General features: G+C 37.2%; 1 protein-coding gene across 6 annotated transcripts; it reads right to left on the bottom strand.

Annotated features, from left to right (window-relative positions):
• Window positions 1-3804: 3804 nt before the first annotated feature.
• On the bottom strand, window positions 3805-20229 carry SDRB (short-chain dehydrogenase-reductase B). 6 transcript variants are annotated; one of them, XR_016050553.1, is made up of 7 exons: window positions 20190-20229; window positions 19884-20096; window positions 17090-17249; window positions 16669-16838; window positions 16353-16575; window positions 5165-5244; window positions 3805-4124 (listed from the first exon to the last, which is right to left on the bottom strand). XR_016050553.1 is itself a non-coding variant. In XM_011630648.3 (6 exons), the coding sequence occupies exons 2-6, from the start codon at window positions 20067-20069 to the stop codon at window positions 3967-3969; spliced, it is 897 nt and encodes a 298-aa protein (XP_011628950.1). In that variant the 5' UTR covers window positions 20070-20096; window positions 20190-20229; the 3' UTR covers window positions 3805-3966. The 6 variants fall into 6 exon arrangements, 4 of the variants coding, with proteins under 4 accessions (XP_011628950.1, XP_006826499.1, XP_088716168.1 ...); XR_016050552.1 differs by having other exon boundaries at window positions 20200-20229; XM_011630648.3 differs by lacking the exon at window positions 5165-5244.
• Between the last annotated feature and the right edge of the window lie 1191 nt (window positions 20230-21420).

Raw genomic sequence — 21420 nt, 5'->3', positions numbered from 1 at the left:
TATAAAAAAATATTAAAAATAAATTTACATAAAATATAATGACCAAAATACCCCTTGAATCTTTCAAGGGTATTTTGATCATTTTATTTTATTGAAAATATTTTTTTTATATTTTTTTCTAGTGCGAGTTTAATAGAGAAATGGATGTCCAAAATTTGGTGTCAAAATAGTTTATAGAAAAAAAATTAAAAATAAAATAGTATAGAGACGTGACATTGTGATTGGGGCAATCTTAACACCACATTCAGAATGGACAGTTAGATAAGGTGGAGAATAGAACTTCTATGTTGTAGGAGAAGCAGAGAAAGCTTGCCCCTTAGTTATTGGGAGGGGATTTTCTGCAAAGTGGAATATTTGTATCTCCTATAGAAGAGTCTCCAATGAGGTGTCTGGGGAATTCATTTAGTGTATCAGTCTACTTCAGCAATTTTATTACTGCCCATCTTTGGATGATAAAGTTATATGGGAACTGGAAAGATCTCGAAATTATGAGAAGTCTGCTTATCATTCTATTGTTATGGATAGTATTACATGGTCCGAGAAGCAAGCAGGTAAAATATGGAAATGGCCAGTCCCTCTAAAGGTTAGAGATTTCTTATGGTTGATTAAACTGCGTAGAAACTTACTTTGGATATGTTAAGGAAAAAAGGAGTTACTGTGGTAAATTGTTGTATTATTTGTAAATATAATGAGGAAAATATTGAATATATGTTTATTGGGTGTGCATATGTACAATCTGTCTGGAAATGGGCGATGGAGGAAATTGGTTTTTTTGAGATAGTCCCTACGGATAAGGATGAGTTGTTTGGAGAATGATTGGTAGGAGGTTCGAGTAAGCAAGGTAGAATCAAATGGAAGGTTATGAAAGTAGTTGTTTAATGGGAAGTATGGAAGGAAAAAAATAAACTTTTTGATAGCAAGAGGAAAACAGAGTATTGATTGATAATATTAGAAATGCGGTGGCTGATTGGTTAGCTATTAAAGATGAATGGAGAGGTGTTTCTCGGGTGGATTTGATGAATAATTTATATGTATTTATTAAAGAAAAGACATATAGGAAAAGCAGGATGGGTTTGTGGTCTAAACCAGAGGAAGGGTGGATCAAGTTGAACTTTGATACAAGTTCACTTAGTAATCGTGGTTTAGCAGGGATTGGAGGTATAGTTAGAGATGATAATGGTGTGGTCTTACTCAAGTTCTTTGGTCGTATTGGTAATGCTTATTCCAATGAAGCTGAATTATAGGTTGTTTTGGCTGGTGTTAAACCGGTTAGTAGGTTTGAGAAACCAGTTATAATTAGGGGGATTCATTGAACATTATTTATTGGATAATGGGGAAAGCTGAGTACCCGTGGAGATTTCATAGTTTTATAATTGAATTGTTGGATTGCTGATTGATGGAAAAAGTCTTCTTATTTTGTATTTTTATTCAATTTCAATAATGTATATTATAGTTTAAATTTTAGAGTTTATTTCTAGGGTTTTTAGGATTTCTAGAGTTTTTATTTTTTTATTTACTATTCACAAGTACTATTTATGATATTGTTCATAGTTATTGTTTACAGTTATTGTTCACACATTATTGTTTACATGTTACTATTCACACATTACTATTCATTTGTTACTATTCATTGGGGTATTTTTGGAATTGGTATTGTTTTAGGGGTATTTTAGAGTATTAATGTTTTCTCGGATCTCAAGTTAAATTAGGGTTTCATAGGCTATAAAAGGTTTGATGTTATAGTTTGTGGGGATATGTTATTTGGAATAAATTTTATTTTATGAAAGAAAAAAGTCTTCTTCTCTTTGCTTTATATACATCCATGTTCTTTCTCTCTTCTTGCTGATTTTACTTGTTTAAGATTTAGGAGAACAGTGGATTCAATTTCCCACCTTTTTTTTTTGCATCTAGTGGTATCAAAGTATGGTTTGAGGACGGCTGGAGATTGCAAGAGGAATCTACATAGATAGATCCAAATCGTGAGGTTTTTTATAGAGAATGGCATCAATCAGTGTCCGACTCAAAGTTGGAACGGAATGATGAAGCAACCTTCAACCACCCGTTCTATGCATGCGCTCAGCGTTGGGAGCCTAATGTCCGGAAGAATAAATCATGGGATTTAGTTGATCTTACGTGATTTGAAGGAGGACAAGACTAATCTTGTTGTACGTCGTATCGAAAGTCAAAAGGTTGTGGATTGAGATCTGCCACTAATTTTCGATATACATACTTAAATAATGAACATGATTTTGAAAGAGATCTAATCTCTGATGGTGATCAAGATTTCGTGGGTGGATAGATCTTTGACGAAGAAAAATATGAAGATCTGGAACATTTAAGAGATTTAGGGCATTACAATTAGAGTAGCGCAGTGGAAGTGTGGTCGACTCAAACTTTGTAAATTGTGGCCTTGATTTCAGAAAGTGATCAACTAGATGTTGAGAGAACCTCCAAAGGCTAAAAAATTGAGTATAGAGTATCTTACATGATTTCCAATAGGTGTTCACGAATAATTGAATTTGATAAATTTGCATGGATTCCTCATTATCCATATTAGGACCCATTTCTTGAAGAATTTTTTTACCTTGAATAACATTTGAGCCGACAAAGAAAAAAGTCAAAGAAAGTGGTTTTGATGTTGACTTCATCTTAACACACTTCAAAACTCACTTCAAAACTCGATGACGAGTTTTCTCCAACAAGGGAAAAATGGAGGGCAAAAGTCTTCTTATTTTGTATTTTTATTCAATTACAATGATGTATATTATAGTTTTAGTTTTTTCTAGGGTTTTTATTTTTTTTATTTATATTCACAAGTACTATTTATAGTACTATTCATAGTTACTATTCATTACTAGTGTTCATACATTACTATTCGTGCATTACTGTTCACGAGTTATTGCTCACGTGTTACTGTTCATAGGGGTATTTTTAAAATTTTGATATTATTTTAAAACTATTTTAGAATATTAATATTTACTTGAATCTCAAGTTAAATTAAGATTTTTTGCTCTTTTCTTGCTGATTTTACTTGTTTAAAATTCAAAAGAACGGTGCATTCAATATCCCACCTTTTCTCTCTACATCAATTGCTGTAAGAATTTTATTTGTAGATTTGTTCATGTGTTTAGGGGGGAATGTAATATGGAAGCTGATGGTTTAGCCTAGAATCGGGTGTGTGCTACGGAGTGCATAGTTTTGTAATGGTCGTTGTGGGATTGGGTGAGGTTTGCTTTTGTTTGTTGGGTTTTGTTTTCTGTAACTATTTAGAATCTATTGTAATGCGACTCTGTTTTTTGAATGAAAAGTTGGTGACTGTTTCTTAAAATAAAAAATGACACTAAATTATATAAGTACTAAAATAATATACTAATCAATCATGTGAAATAAAATAATTTTCTAAAAAGTTCCATTCCATCTCATTTTTTGAATCATATTTTGAAATCAATTAGCTGCATTATGCTAATTTCATGGTAAAACAAGCGTTTGTTAGTGTATCCACCAGTATCAGACTGGCTTCTAAGAAATCTCTTTTCACATGCGTTTGTTAGTGTATCCACCAGTATCAGACTGGCTTCTAAGAAATCTCTTTTCACAGGAGTTACTCCTAAGAATTCATATGAGGCATCAATGGGTAGACAGTTTTGTATGCTTATCTCGCTCGCGGTCAATGTACTCTTACCCAAAGGAAGGGATTGAAGCATGGTCAATTTAGATCGGATCCCATAGAACACAACCTAACAACCTACGTTGCTCCTTACAAGTGGGTGAAGCAGGTCTAGAATAGCAGGCACAGAGAGAGCATTAATCCAAAGAACATCTTATTGTAAGATCATATATAGCACCTGTTAAGCAATCCATTTAAAAATTTCAAATCAGATCTAATCCCAATACTAAGGATTGATTGATCATTTCATCATCGTCATCCAATATAATATTGAAAGTCTTAACTAGAAAATAACACCATTACAGCTTGCTGTTGGGAGGAACACCTACAGGCGATGTTCTCGACCTCCTCTCAACAGTCCGTGACAGCTCCCGCACAGCTTCTTTTTCAATATGGCGTGGTTTGCTTAGCCAAAGTCCGCCATCAACAATCATTGTCGTACCATTCACATAATTTCCTTCAGTTGCATAAAGAAAAACAAACAATGAAAATCAACACCATAATATATGCAAAAAATAAAAGTTAACCGGGCCTCTGCTTTAGCTTCGTATATTTTATTGGCAGGTTGCAAGATACTTGTACAAAAGCAAGGAAATGTTCTTTTTCTTGAGAATCGGTTTCTTAGTTTTACATTCAAGGAAAATAAAGATAATATAACAAACTGTAAGTTCATTTACGTACATCACATAGTCACAGTCCTCTCCTCCCTAAGTACCATGATCCATAACTATCCTTGCCACACAATGGGATATTAATGTATTCATTGTAAATATTTCTTCATCCTTATTTATATATTTGCTATTAGGATTTAGAAGTGTGTATATGAATCGCTTTGGGAGGCGTATTATGAGCCCTTAATTTAAGAGATTTATGGTTGAGAATGGCTTCTGGTCTAAGAAGGGTGATGATATTAAATTTCCCTTAACTGGTTCCAAGCCCAGGTAAAGGAGGTGGGTTGTAGGAAAAGAGCTCGTACTTAATTGGTTAGTGCTTGACCATTTGCAACGCTACGTCCTAAGCTCAATTCCAACCAAGGATTGGGGCCCTCTCCCAACTAACCCATCCCCCAAAACAAAATGATGGGGGTTGTGTTAGGTAATCAACTTGCGTAAAACTTTGTCAAAACTTTCCATGAATCCTGAATCTACGGGCCCTCGATAAAGTATAATAGCGAACCAGGATTCGTGTAGCCGAGCCCAAATAATTGAAAAAAGACTCTAATGATGATGATCACGATGATATTTTGAAGTCGTATTGTATGGTCAATTGGTCATGTATGCCTGGATTCATGTTCCAAAAACAGACTTTGAGATTATATACCTTTTTCTAAAGGTCATTTTATCTTCTTCATGATTCTGTAATTGGAAATTGTCATTATTATACAGTAAAATCTCAATGCCTTATTTTATTTACTTCTTAAGCTAGGAAACACACTTTTGGAATTGATAATAGATGCAATGGCTTTCTCAAATTACAAACGACAGGCTGTTATGATACCTTCATCACAACGTAGACTTCTCCTTTGGCCATTCTTGGAAAGAAATAGAGTATCAACAGGGATCCATTTTATAACACAGCTGTATTTAACCAATCGACAGAGTCACATTTTTGCATGATAATGTATGCAACATAATATATACTAAAATGATTCTACAAGCCACAACATCAATTAATGCATCTTTGTTTTACCTCACCAGCTGTGCACTGTACCAAGTGCGCTGGTCCTCGCAACCAACCCCTCCAGGGGTTGCATGATGCCAATGTTTTCTTGTCTGTTGGGTGCAGATTTTCCAAAGCGCTTATGGGCCTGTACTGCTTCCAAGGGTTTGTCACTGCACCTTCAGGCAGTAAGGCAGCCTATTCAATGAATGGGGAAAATTACCGGTTTTCATGTGGTTTTAAAGAGTACTAGGTGTCTCTTTTTTGCAACCATTCCATTCATTTGGATGGAGAGAAATAGGAGAGATTAGGAAGGTCAGGTGCTCTTCATAAGTATCATATTTTGATCCTAACCATCAGTTCGTGGTGGCCAATTACAGACAGCTTTTTGCAATTGCCTCCAGTCTCGTATCCTTTGCCCACATAACACCTTGATTTAGAACATCGAAACTCTTTTGAAAGGTTTTGGGGGTTGAAGATAGCATATGTTTTCATGAAGGGAACACAGTTGCCAGAGTCCAACCACAAAAGGAGCACATTTTCATGAGGTAACTGTTTGGAGAGCTCAACCAGTGAACTTCTCTCTATATTTACCCCTTTTAATGTATCAAAATTAACTTCTTTAAGTGCATCCTAAAGTTGTAAATCTTTCTATTTTATCAGTGAAAGTAAAACGAGCCATAATCGACTACCATATCACATTTTTCGTTCCATTTTTTGAAGATATTCAAGACCTAACAAATCATGTATCAATTGTATCAGACAATATAGAGTGCACACATAAGTTTAGCATATTGCAGTCCCGAAGAAATTGAGATATCATATGGGACATGGTGAGGAGAACCCTCTTCAGCCTCCTTTTTACTAATGTAATAGATGGAGCATGTGTAATTGCTAGCCGATAACTACGATTAATATATCAAATACCATTTTTAATGTATAATCTATGGGAAAACTCTTTGGGTTCATCAAAATCCCATTTGTTATTGCTTTCCCCCATCTTTCCAAAATTCTAAATACCTTCCATGACATCCAATCTCTTGAAAAATATTTCCAACCTTCTATCCCATTCTGGTGGAACTCTGGGTTGCCATTGCCACGTGGTTTCCATATCACCATTGGCACTAAAAGAGAGTATAAAGGGGCGTGCTTTTGTGTTTGGGTCATACGTAAGCTTTTATTCCGAGAAGGGCCCTACTTAAGTGAGTTCCATAAGAAGATGATTCCGCTATATGGTATTTGAAATTTGATGGTACGCTAATCTAAAATTCTGGGATTTCCTTTATAACAATAATTAGAAGTTGAAGCGTTAAACACCTAAAAATATATTTGAATATTAGGTATTCAACTTTTTCTTTTAAAAATTGTTTACAATTGGGTTTTCTTTTCAAAAAATACAAGTTTTAAACAAAGCTCTGATGGGCATGTACCACTTCCAAGGGTTGGTCAGTTCACCTCAAGGCAGTAAGTTAGCCTATTCAATGCATGGGGAAAATTTTTGTGGTTTTCACGTGGTTTTAAAGAGTACTGGTGTCCCTTTTTTGCAGCCATTTCATTAATTTGGATAGAGACTTTAGGAAGGTAAGATGCTCTTCACAAGTGGCAAGCTTTCATCCTAACAATCAGTTTGTGGTGGGCAATTACAGACAGCTTTCTTATATTCTTTGCCACACAAGACCTTGGTTTAGAACATCAAAACTCTTTTCAAAGGTTTTGGGGGTCAAAGATAGCACATGTTTTCATGACGGAAACATAGTTGCCAAAGCCCAGCCACAAAAGGAGCACATTGTCATGAGGGAACTATTTGAAGAGCTCAAGCATTCAACTTTCTCTCTCTATTCTCCCTTTTGATGTATGAAATTAAAGTTCTTTAAGGGCATCTTAACGTTGTAAATCTTTCCATTTTATCAGTGAAATTCAGGTAGGGGGCCTCTTCCTGGCTGACTCACCCAAAAAAAATAAAACAAGCCATAATCTACTACCGCATCACATTTATCTTTCCATATTTTGAAGATAATATTCAAGACCTTACAAATTATGGATCAATAGGTTCAGACCATATAGAGTGCATATACAAGTTAACCATATTGCAGTCTCAAAGAAATTGAGACCTCATACGGGACATGGTGAGGAGAACCCTCTTTAGCCTCCTCTTTACAAATGTGATATATGGAAAATCTATAATTGCTAGCGGATAACTATGATCAATTTATCGGAGACCATATTTTATGGTATAATCTGTGGGAAACTTTGACTCTTTGGGTTCACCAAAATCCTATTTGTTATTTCAAATGCTTTCCCCCATCTCTCCAAAATTCTAAACCTTCTTCTGGCATCCCAATATCTTGAAAATAATTCCAACCCCCATTCCCATTTGGCAGAACTCTTGAGCTACCATTGCCATGTGGTTTCCATATCACCCTTGGCACTAAAAGAGAGTTTAAAGGGGTGTGTATATGTGTTTGAGTGTGTCACATATAAGTTTTTGTTCCTAATAAGGCCCCTACTTAAGTGAGTTCCATAAGAGAGATGATTCCTCTACATGGTATTTGAAATTTTATGGTACCCTCAACTAAAATTCTGGGATTTCCTTGATATATGCTCCTTCTTAGTGATCACAATTATTAGAAGTTAAAGTGTTAAAAGACCTATATTCCTTTCACAGATATATTTGAATTTAAATATTCAATTTTTATTTAAATATTTTCTTCTAAAACTTTCTTACCATTGGGTTTTCTTTTAAAAAATAAGGTTTCTGTCCTAAGGATTTTGCTTCCAGATAATTAATCACCTTTCTCCTATCTGTGTGCAGATGCATCGCAAGGGGTTGATAACCCTCAAAATTTCACTATATCTAAATTCCAAGCATGCAGATTCTTTTCTATCTTGATATGTATATGTTTGTGTGTCTTTCTGCTGATTAGGATGCATCTATACATCTGCAGTGACATTCTCTAGGTGCGTGCCCCAAGAACTTCCACAAACCACTGTTTCCTAGCTCTTGCACATTGTCTTGGTCCCTGGAACTACACCTTTTACAAGCGACTGGCTCTTAGATCTTGCACCCTCTCCTGGTCCTTGTATCTAAGGTCAGAATATCCAGGATTCACCACGACCAGACAGTATGGATCTCTTTGATGATACTACTCAAGAAACCACATGAAAGAAAGATGAATGTAAAAATTCAAAATCTAAGGCGCATTGATGCGAATTAAATCCTGTGCATGCAGATCATTGAGTGATGAAATTAAATATTATTAGTATAGAGATGCAAGACACCAGAACAATACTGACGTAACTCACAAAATTAACCAGGCCAATTCGAAAAACAGAACTTTCAAATGATGATGGGAGGAAAATTAAATATTAAATAACCATTTTGATAGGCAAGAGATAAATTGAATCAGTAGCCTAGCCAATACTGAAAAGTTGGGTCACGATGGAAAGAATTTAATGCATCTCCCTTGAGGAGACCCTTGAGGATAAAAAAAATTTCCTTTTGACCACATGGGAAAGGAGAGAATACCATTGATGTAGAAAATTAGATGAGCGAATGTCATGGACTGAGACATTACAGATTAACGAAAGCAACCTTAGGTGACAGAGAAAACACTTTGGAAGGGGCACAAAGCTTAGCAATGTGTCTTCAGGCTTTACAGACTTCTCACGCTCAACAGGTCAGGGATCTGGCACTTGTGCAATTGTAAAAGAAGAGTTAAAAACGAAATGCCTCATAGCCCACAAAGCAATTAACAAGGCATACCAGAGAAATATACAAAATAGATTTCAGGGAGAATCTCTTGGTAGCAAATCCAATACGACAGTTCATCATGCATACCCTAAAAATTTCAAACAAGACTGATCACATGGAACTTTGTGGTACTTGTAATACAGTGATTCATTGTAAAGAGCACTGTATACACCTCCGGAGTAAAATAGAGAATTGTCAAGAATGCTTCGGCCCATAACCATTGAGAGAGCTTAATGCAAAACGGAAGAGTAAGAAATACTATAGCAACAGCCTCAGCAAGAGTTTGAGAAATATGCCTACCCAAAAGCAGCAGAGTAAAAAGGGGACCATGGTTCTGTTAAACACATTTTTTGATTCAGATGTAAGGACTAGATTTTATCGAAAGTTGGCTTGGAGCAAACAGAGGGAACAAACAAGTATTTAATGCTCCACTCCAATGCTTAAAAGAATTACGATATTTTATCATAATTCAAAATGCTTGAAGTCACATAGACCTACCCAATTAAGATGGTAAAATATCCACTTTCTTATTTTGCAAAGGAAATCCATAAATGCAACTCTTGAACATATAATCAAGCAAGTTTTAGACTTACGAGTCATCCATATGTCGCAAGTCAGTTTAGACCAACAGCAAGGTGGAAAAACCATTAAGAGAGAATGACAATGAGCCAAGTAAAAACAGAGTGATCCATTAGCTGCAATGATTTATAGCTAGAAGTGACAAAGAGCCTGAGACCATTTAATGGAACATCAATGGATAAAGAGCAATTTAATGGAACATCAATGGATAAAGAGCAAATTATGTATGAACACTTTGTGGGGGGTCAATTACCAAATGGGAAGTCATTTGCTCGAAATTATGGGCATCACACCCCTCCCCTTCCCTTCTCATGAAATGTTTTTTTCTAAGTTGCCCTCCTGTCCGGCAATGCAAATACCAAACAGGAAGAGGGCTTTTTCCAAAATAAAAGAACTGTTCGGTATTCGAAATACCGGACACCTTTGACTGTCCTTGGCGATTTCGTGCGCCCTCTGAAGGTCTCTCCTTAGACAATTTCGTTGATGAGCTCTTTAAAGCTTTGGATTCAAATAAAACCAATTTATCACAGAAAATTGGAGTATTCAAATCGATAAGGAGAGCTTTGTGCATCATCAAATGGTTTTCTCCATTCAAATAAAACCAAATTATTTTTGGACCATTCCTCTTGTCATGGATTCCATTCTCCCTCCATCACAATTCATCAATTAATTGGGCAATGGAACAGGTCAATGTGAGGCTTAAGCTTTACAATGAAAGTAAACCCGTAGCTCAAACCATGTGAAAATTGCCATTTGAAATTGTATCAAGGGAGAATGACAGATATCAGCATCAGCGCCATGACCCATGCAGGCCCAATCATGGAGATGCAGAAAGCACGGCGCACCTTCCAAGCCATGGGCGACATAGCCTTCGCTTACTCTTACGCCATAGTCCTCATAGAGATTCAAGACAACCTAAAATCTCTGCCGTCCAAGGCCAAGGCCATGAGAAAGCCCACTTTCATCAGTGTCGTCGTGGCCACCATATCCTACAAGCTTTGTTGGTGCATGGGATACGCGGCCTTCAGCGACCAACAATTTGCTCACCGGCTTCGGCTTCTACAACCGACAATTTGTCTATAAAGGAGTTGCAGAGGAAGCCACAATCACGAGCCAAAACCCTGACAGAGATCTAGAGGGAGCAACAAATCGCCAAGGAGAGAGAGAGAGCTGTCCGGTATTTCAATTATTGGACAGCTCTTTTACTTTGAAAAAAGCCCTCCTGTCCGGTATTTTGCATTGTCGGACAAGAGGGCAACTTCGGGGAAAAAAAATGCCACGAGAAGGGGGGGATTGCTCGTAATTTTGGGCAAATTACTCCCTATTTGGTAATTGAACCCCCCACAAAGAGTCCGTTTGTAATTTGCTCATGAATAAACATACATGCCCAGTCCCACAAAAAATACGGAGTTGGGTCATCATTAGAAGACTCAGAGATGCTTAAAGTATGATGTTTCAAAAGAAGATGGAGACAAGGAGGAAGGAGGAAAAATGAAATCCACAAGAAGAGTTTCTCCAAGACACTATATTGCTCATATTCAGCATTGACATAAACAAGTCCCTCAACTGTCTGATGTCTAAAGCAAGATGGATGAGGGGCTTCATTCCTCCACTCAAAGTCTGTCAAAACATTTTACAGACTTCAATTGGAGAAAAGGCACTCCCCATCCGATTTCTCTTAACATCAAAAGGTTGAAGGAGATGTTTACATCCATGCAAGATGTTTACAACGGTGCACTTTGGTTTTGGAGGAAAGGGATCTTGGAATCGAGACTGATTTTGTGGGTTCCCTTGCTCAATCAATAGTGGTGATTTGGGAATGATCCAAAGGATATATTATTGGCCTCTGGACAATATTATCTTTTCTATCTCTCTCTCTCTCTCTCTATATATATATATATATATAGAGAGAGAGAGAGAGAGAGGGAGAAAGCTCATAAGCTAATTTCTACAATTTTAGCACACATCTTACAACAGTTAGCTAGGGGGAGCACAAGCACTCAGCCTCGTGATTAATCTCAAAAAAAAAAGACCTGAGAAACAGACAAAGTATTTTTTTTTTATAATAAAAACATAGTTTAATGTGATACTTAGATCTAAGATTATTTTAAGCGTTTAGATTTGTGGCCTTTAAATGGCTGTACATTTGAGCTTTTAATTAAAATTCTGTTGTATTTTCCCGATGTATGTATCCTCATTATTTATGTTTATGAAATACTATCAGTTTGATTGGAAGCATGCTCTACTTCGGTACCTAGAGCAGGGCATGAGTAGGAAGCTAGACTCTATTTGAGACATTGTGGGCACCATCACTCTCCCCTTGGCGTGTGACTAGGCCCTGGCTAGTGAGTGAACCTACACCCTAGGCAGGTTATGTTTGGTATGTGATTTGCATCACTAAAGACAGTCCCAAGGTATATTGTCAAGCTCGGTTGAAACCAAGGTAGATGTTGATCGGTTGGCCAGGAGATGAAAGAGGCTCTTGTGATGTACAATGCTTAGGGGCTTATGAGGACAAGTGCCTGAAAACCATGGCAACGCAAAACCTACATACGCATGCTACTAGTTGCCTCGGATATGTATTATTTTTTTCTTATGCACACCACTCGCCAGGTCTAGTTATGTTATGAACAAAGGATGTAGTTGTTGAACCGCCCATTAGTTCCAATAAAGAGGTTGTTGACTTGAGCAAGGATTATTGATGTATTTTGAGTGTTGTTTGGCCAAGCCAAATCTTTTCAAAGCCCTTGTTTTTGAAGACTTTGACAAAACTGCGCTTGCCCACCTAGCTTTTGCTTTGCAACAACAAAAAGCCCATCCATTGCCGGTCCCAATTATCACATAGATAACCTAGGTCATTTATTGATCTAAAGAGAACACCTCTTTTTTATGAGTATATCTTTCTCCTGAATTAACCAAATATCACGTAGATAACCTAGGTCATTTATTTAATTTGACTTAATCTAGATATTGTTAAGGCTAGATACAACTCCGCCATGGCCGGTCCCAAGCCCGGATAAAGGAGGAAGGTTGTTTTAGGTAGGCAGCCAACATAAAACTTTGCCACAACTTTTTTCATGAATCGTGATGATGACGACTAGATACATTAAAGAGAAATTAAGGGCTTGCATTGGCTAGGAGCTAAAGTCATCAAATCTCATCCCTTAATTTATGATAGCTAGATGAGTGGCCTGAATTGAAGCCACTCTCACCCATCATCATCATCATCATCATCATCATCATCAGAGCCTTTTCCAACTATTTGAAGTCAGCTACATGAATGCTGGTCTGCCATTATGCTCTATCAAGGGCCCATAGATTCAGGATTCATGAAAAGTTTTGGTAAAGTTTTACATTGACTGCCAACCTAACGCAACTCACCTCCTTGACCTAGGCTTGAGACGGGTTAAGGGAAAGTTTAAGGTCCTCACCCTTCGTAGACCAGAAGCCATGCTCACCCATAAATCTCCTGAATTAAGGGCTCATAATACACCTCCCAAAGAGAACCTTCTACGCACTCCTAAATCGTAATCTCAAATATGTAAATAAGGTTGCTCACCCCATCATTTTTACACCTTTCTTAAGCACTGCTCGAATTTAGAGTTTAGCATGAGAAAGCCTAATGGAGTAGCAAGCATCATCTAGAGAAACAAAATCTTATGGTCCTAAGTGTAAAGTGCATTGTGCGGTCCATATACATAACCCTTCTTCTTCCACTTCATTATACTTTATTCTATACATGCTCCTACTCCATTCCACCATTAGAGGACTTTCATGGCATTCCAAAATTGATGAAATCCCTTCACCTCATTCAATTTACAGCAGGGGATAGGCCTTAACATTGGCTCATTTCATCCATTTTCTTAAGCCCTTACTTTGGCTCTACATTGTCTCCGCATAGCATTGTCTTCGGCCATCATTTTGCCCATGTTCTCCATGCCCCATTCATGTATTCTAGGATACTTTGTTCAGCTTGATTACGGCCCTCTCTAGTGGCCTTAGTGAGATTAGAGAAGGTTCTTCTTGGCTTTCATTCAGAGGAAAGCTTGTGGCCGATGTAACCCGCGCTATCAAGGAAATCCACTATGGGGTGTACTAAGTCCCCATGGAGGTGATCCTAGGCAATTTGAGGTAAATTGGATTCCCCATAATTCATGACTTGTGTTTTGATGTTAGTTTATGAGCTGTAATGTAAGAGTTCTTTGGAGGAAGTTTTTATGTAATATTGGACGTGTTTGATAGAATGCTTCACATCTGTATGTAACTGAATTTTGTCCATGTAATCTCTTATTGTTCAATTGAATGGAAATTCATGTTGGGGCTTTCTATTGGTTATAAGATCTTTATTTTTGAGTTTTGCATTAAAGAATGATTTAGCTTATATCAGTGTATTGTAGGTGGAATTTTGATGCAATTTATATGTAAAGGGTGTATGAGAGGGTCTTAAGTGCACAAATTCTTTATGTGCACCCTATACGCCAACAGATCACTACCCCCAAACCGAGTTCCACGCATCTATGAGCCACCTACAGTATTATTCCTTTCATGTGGGTGGAGTTGGACACAGTGCCACTAGGATGGTAGCTCTATTGAGAGGCTGAAAGCTCATTAAATTACGGATTTAAGGGCTCATAACAAGAATAGATTAGCATAAACATGTAAAAAAGAAAATGAAACTTCTGTGAAACAAATTGCATTATCCATCTATAATCACTTGGAGAAGGAGGAGATCACAAAACCTTGTAAAAGACCCCTCAATCCCTTAATCCAGCGAAGAAAAAAAAAAATCATGATCAACTCAGAAAAAATCATTGAGTCAACGCGACCCTGCCTGTTGGCATATATCATATATGACCAACTTGGGTACACCCTTTTTTTTTTTTTTTTTGGGGTAAGTCAGTGGAGGAGAAGGCCCCCTACCTGAATTTTCATTAATAGAAATAAAAAGTAACACATTATTTTATAACCCTATAATAGGGCAGTTGCGCCAAATCATGTAGTCCTGAATAAACCGTTGCTCTCTTAGTGAGGGCATCAGCTACCATGTTCGCCTCGAGAAAAAGATGGGCAATAGACCACCTATGGGGCGGTACGCCCAAGTTAGGCATGTAAATACGTACATTATCTATCATTTATAAGTTCACTAGGAGAAGGGTCGAATTGCACAACCATGTATGAACCCCCTCAATCCCTTATTCCAATGAATAGAAATCATATTCAACTTGGAAAGCTCCTCAAGCCAACTTGGCTAGGCCAGTTTCCATGTACTATAAATGAACAACTTGGGAATACATGAGTTTTGTGCTATTTCTCACTTGAATGCAAACTCCAAAGCAGTCTACTTGGACTTGGCGAGGAGAAAGGGTTGAAAACATTGGATTTTCATGTCTCTTCACAAACGATTTGGAGAAATCACCCGAACTTTTGAGATTTGCCTGTACAACTCAGCAAGAACTCAGTTTTAAAAAGGACTGAGTTGAGCATAGAGTTCAGGTTTCTAGCACTGCCTTAAGCTTAAGAAGGGTATTGTAGGATTATCTTCATATGGATCCTATCAGAAGCACGATGAGATAAGAACTCATATCCCTAGTATTGGAACAAGGCAAGATGCTAGGTTGCTATTGTAATTGTATACAACACTTGGATTAAATATACAAAAAAGGTAAGTATATGCATTAGAAAACATTAAACATTCATGACAAAAGAAGATACATCGGCATCATTCATATTTCACAACTTCCAAGGACCAATCAACCAATTTTAGTTAAACAGAAAATGATTGTACTCAAAATAAAATCCTTTAGAAATTTAAAATACACAAAATAAAAGCATCAACTACTGAATATTAGAGAGAACAAAAATAGAATGGTAAGCTATGCTTCAGAGGCACATCGCCTTGAATAAAACTATGCATACTACATCAAACATATACACATGGCATCATATTTTATGCCAACACCAAAAAGCACTTTTCATTCCATGCAAGGTTGAATTATTAAAGGATAAAAGATGCCAATCCAGCATGTCTGTATCGCCTTCCAACACTAATAACATTGAGAACCACCTAACGCAATGATTAGAGGCCTGCCAGACCTTGTCTGACACCTAGTAAATCATCTAAAAGAAGCAAGAACTATCAGTTAGTATTAAATTGAATATCGGTCAACAAATAACCTATTCTACCATCTGCAGTGCCTTTTTGGCGAATCAGAACAAAAGGTTTTAAGGGAAGCAGTACATGATGAACACAGTTTATTGATATCTGCCTCATTTATTAGCATGCTTTTTAGATATGATTGAGAGGAACTCTACAGTCACCTATTTATAGGCCTAAGTTAAGCAACTCAATCCACAAGGTATTGCTTTTGACAAGGAAGTTTCCCTGCCTTCATAATTCATAGGTTTATGTTGTGATTTGTATAAGCAAAACTACATTTGATTTTTGCTATCTCATGAAACAAGCCCGAACTCTTGATATGGATAGAGCTTCCAGAGCCCCAACATGCCTAACTGCCTGAATATCTTCTCACTTTCGTTCTGTAACATATTTTACTTTATAGTTTATATAACATGCTATAAATCAAAACTGAACCCCCAAAAATTTCAGTTAAAACAATGTTTCAATGGACCAAGCAAAATATGCTTTAGGATGGAAGACATATGAAGCTATAGGAAGAATGAGGTGAGGTTATGCACCTGCTTCTGATGCCAAGTAGAGGGCAGCCATGGCAATATCCCATTTCTTTCCCAACTTATATAGAGGCATATATTCTCTACTTTTACTTGGCATCTCATCTGGCACAAGTTTTCTTGTGCCAGGGGTGTCTTCAATTGGCCCAGGTGCAATTCCATTTACTCTGATGTCATGATCAGTCCCCCACTCAAGTGCCAAAGACCTTGTAATGCTATCAACAGCTGCCTGCAAATCCATGATAAGTATCAAATTACTGGAAACACAAGAACATTAACTCTAGAGCACCATAATCCATTGTTGCATAACTTTATGACTAACCTTGGCAGCAGATACATGAATCTGATACCATGATGCTGTGTAGTGTAAAGTAGCACTAATATTCAAAATGAGGCCACCTCTTGCCGGACCTTTCCCCCTGTCCCCCTTCTTCAAATACTTCAGTGCTTCATGGCACATTGTGAATGTCCCAACAGAATCAATGTCCATAACTGCAATCACAAAGAAATAAAAAAAATTCAAAAGCCTTATTTCATCATTTTGAATTGCAAGTGAACCTAACCTGATGCATCATGGCCTAGTCTAATCAACAAGCATCTGATCCATCCAATGATGTCAAGAACAGGAAGTTATTTTTGAGAGAAGAACAAGAAGTTATTAGCAACATAATGCAAATGTTACTGAGCTATTTCTCTCAAAATTGGCCATGTCAAAAATGTCTTGGTCAGTAGAAAGAGTCTACCTGTTCTGAAGCCGTTAGGGGATAAATCCTCTGCTGAGACAAGAAAGTTACCAGCAGCAGCATTCACAAGAATATCAAGTCTCCCAAAGTGTTTTACAGTGGATTCCATAACTCTAGCTGCATCCTCCCTCCTACGGACATCTCCCTCAAAACCAATGGCCTACAAGCACGTATCACACTAATTGAAACAATTTAACTTTAGACTGCAGGAATCTTTGGTTTTAAAAATAACTACGTAGATGCTTAGCCAACTTTTAACTAGTAGCTGTCCATGAATGTGATTTGCCATCTATGGAAGATGTTATCATTTACACGTTGTACATAAAGGTTTGAGAATACACGAATCAAATTTTCTCGCAAGGAATGAAGATATTAGTGCATAAAGCTTCCCAGCCCTAAAGGCATGCTAAGAATAAAAGAGGATAAAAAACAAATATATTAGGAAGAAACTAATTAGAACACCTTTGAAGAGATTCTAATTTATTATTACCTCCCAATGGCAAACTTGCAACTGAGAAAACATCTTGCATTAGTAATGAAAAACAAAAATCATGCTTATAAGTTATTAAAACCATTTTGTCAACTCTCAGAAAGTTCAAAATAATTCTATTTATAACATTCCATGGACAAGGGAAGATATGATGCTAAAGATGATAAACCTATAGAACACAGTAAAATGAAACAAAAGAAAGTAGACACAGGCTTCTCAAAGAATATAACCAAAATCGATGATCAAAAGAAGTTAGGAAGAAAAAAAAAAAAAAAAGAGGAGGAATGAAACTGAACGAAATATTATGGTCATCCAAGATGAGAGACCCATTCAGATAAACCTATAGAACACAGTAAAATGAAAGAAACGAAAGTAGACACAGGCTTCTCAAAAAATATAACCAAAATCAATGATCAAATAAAGATTGGGAGAAAAAAAACAAAAAAGAGGAATAAAACTGAACGAAATATTATGGTCATCCAAGGTGAGAGTCCCATTCAAATTACATTAATTACAAACATTGTGGTAGCAGAAAATCTCATAATCTGCTGTTACATTATAATTTAATTTGCTTATTTATCTGACGCAATATTGCCCCCTACATATATAAATTACTTTGATGCTGGCATATGTCTGCAAAAGTTAGGATCAATAGATGCACGTATCGTGCATATGATGGCTCACAAGCAAGGGACCTAATCTCGTAATCCAAAAACTAGTGCTTCATAGACTTGAGTTTTCTATTTCATATTATCTATCATGAACTTGGTAAAGGGTTCTCCATTTTCTAGAACAAGAAATGTTCAGGTAAATGCATTTTCTTGCATTTTTCAAGGGCATTGATAGAACAAGTAGAGCAAACATTGAAATTTAAGGGTAAAAGAGTATGGAATATCCACACACTAAATATTAGCCTTTCTCAAACGGGCATTTTTTGTGAAAACTTCTGCGGAGCAAAAAGAAAATCTCTCTATGTAAATATGAGCATGCCTTTAGGCCCAGTTTGGTAATTAAGAAAACAAGAGACAACAACCTGCGTTCTCAGATACCACATTATCCCCTGTTTGGAAATGGGGAAAAGTGTGGAAACGCGGGGCCCCGCATTTCCACACTTTCCCAAAATTTTGGGGAAAACTGCAGCGCACCCCCACCCATCAGAAAAAGGGAGGAATTGCAAGAACCAGCTCGTTGCCCTTTTATTTCTCAAACTTCACAATCTCGCCCCTCTCAATCGCTCTTTGCACATGCTGTAGCCCAAGCTTTCTCTGGTTTTCATAGGCAGGTTATCAAACAAGGGTTCTCAGCTTCCAGCCACAGTATTTTACTTCTACCTTTTTCTCAGGGGCTTCCAATTTCTTAGAGATTCTCTAGGAAAACAGCTTTCTCAGTTACCAAAGAGGGCCTTAGAAAAACTAGAAAGTGTAAAACTCCTTAAAAAAGCAATCCAAAATACCAAAAATTCTTAACATCAAATGTTTGATATACAGATCCTACATGATATAGCAATTGATGAACCTGATTACATACATTCACTGAGTGAATTAAGTAGAAAGAAATAAAAGACCAAATTGAAGTTGTAAGAATCTAGAAAGATCCTAGACAACAGCTCAGACTCAAACCTAGCATCACAACTGTTTTCAAGAAAGAAAATCTATTGAAAATTCATCCATCTGAAACTCCTTTTTATCGTCAATTGGAAATATATTTCGAAGGCTTTACTTTATTATTATTTATGGCTGACTAGGTAATTCTGAAAAGCTTTAGCAATTGACACCAATAGAAGATGTAAAATATATGAGTAACCCCTAGTTATTGACATCCCACTCTTAGTGTGGAGTTATCAATATTCATTAGAAAGAAGACAGAGCACCACAACTGAGCCATCCATGCCAAGACTAGAAACTTTGATCCATCTGACCCAATACATATCACTAGCATGAAAGAAAGTAATTGCAAAGAGAAGCAAGGAATAGCCATGAGAGCTGCCCCCATTAAAATGAGCAAGAATGCTAAGTGCAGAATGTACACAAATTTACAATATAAACCAAATAAGATTGACAAACATTGGAAATTCGAAGAGCGCCTTGCCAAATGGAGAACAAAAAAAAGGGCAAGATCATGTTGGGATTGAACAACATGACATTATGGGGCTTCATGCAGTTAAATAACATGTAGAGACTTGGTAAGGAACAAAAGGAAGAGAGGGGGGATTTTGTTTGGATAAACAGGAGAGGAGAGCGAAGAGAGAAGTGGAGGAAGAAATAGGTTAGAGAGGTAGAGAGGGAAAGGAAGAGGAATTGATACCCTGATGCCTTGGGAGCGGAGGGCTTGAACAGCATCGTCGAGGACTTGCTTGCGGCGACCCATGATGGCGATGGAGGCGCCATGGAGCCCAAACTGAGTACTGATCTCAAACCCTATTCCTGAACCACCCCCTGTCAACAAGGCCACCTTCCCTTCCAAAACATTAGCCTTAAATGGAGACTCCATTGAATCACGCCCTTTTGATGATCCTCTCTGTAGAGAAAGAACAATTAGAACCAATTATCGCCCAAAAGCGAGAAAGACGAGAGAAAGAGAGACAAGAGAGAGAGAGAATCGGAGGTGCACCTGGCCTCACCATCAACGTGTAGAAGACAGTCATCAATTTGGCTCATACTTTGTTTGGAATGTCGAGAAGTATGAGATTGTCAGTTACACGTAGTCAATGAAAAAATGGTCCAAACCGTGTATGACTGGCACGTGTGCCTCGTAACGGGCCTCAGCCGGATCGGTCTAACACTGACCTGGACCATGTCCCTAAACATTTGGCGAAGACCCCGCCCAGCATGGGCTAAAAGAGCCTCGGCCCTATCAAAGCCCACTGGCATGTGGGTCAAATATTGAGAATTCTGGCCTGCCAGTCGGGCCTACCAGCCCTGTACTCGCGGGTTCATGACGTAAACCCCACGTAGGAGAATAAAAAAGAATGGAAAAGTTTATAGAGGGCCTAGACTCTAAACAATCAGATTAGAGCCTACTTCAAAAATTTCATTAAAAAGGGTTGTTTTTATGTTCAAATATTTTCAATTTGATGGTTTCTGTATGAAGATGCATAGATTTAAAAAAAAAAAATTGGATTTTAAGTTTAGAAATAATACATTTTGTAACGTATTTTTAGATTATCAATTTTTAAGTTATTCAAATTTTAATAGATTTGTTCGATCTGTATCATTTTTTAAATTTTAAATTTTATAATTAAAAATAAAAATATATTTTAATACAACCCACAAATTTTCAAATTAAAATTATTTGAAAGCATACTGTAATTTGATGGTTTAAAGCCTCAGCTTCATACAAACCGTACCAAATAAAAAAAGCGGCCGACACCATTAACCCTCCTTCTTGTCTTCTAACTTCTCTCCTTCTTGATTCTGCCGTCCCTGTGGGATTAGATTATTTTTTTTTGCCTCCAATTAATGAGTCCCACGTTACGGATGTTGATTGACCGGGCCCACCAAAAGTAGTTGCTTACCTTCGACCACCGTTTTAAAAAACGCCGAGTCGAACCGGACTCGCCCGGTTCGACTCGAAAATAGTGAAAAGGAATCGGATCGTCCCGAAAATCGGAAATCGTCCGGTTCTAGAGAGAACCGGACGATTCTGTACAGTGAATCGCCGATTCACTGTACGGAATCGGCGAGTCCGAACAGTGAATCGGCGATTCCGTACGGAATTTTTTTTTTTTTTTTTTTTTTTTTTTTTTTTTTTTTTTTTTGGTAATCCATGATAGATTTTTTTTGTAATCCATGATCGAATTTTTTGGTTTTTTGTAACCCATAATAGAATTTTTTGTAATCCA

Source organism: Amborella trichopoda, chromosome 2 (genome assembly GCF_054954075.1).
Source record: "Amborella trichopoda isolate Santa Cruz 75 chromosome 2, AtrichopodaSantaCruz75HAP2 v2.0, whole genome shotgun sequence".
NCBI lineage: Eukaryota > Viridiplantae > Streptophyta > Magnoliopsida > Amborellales > Amborellaceae > Amborella > Amborella trichopoda.
The sequence above is the reverse complement of the archived record's forward strand: the minus strand, read 5'-3'. Positions and strand labels throughout refer to the sequence as shown.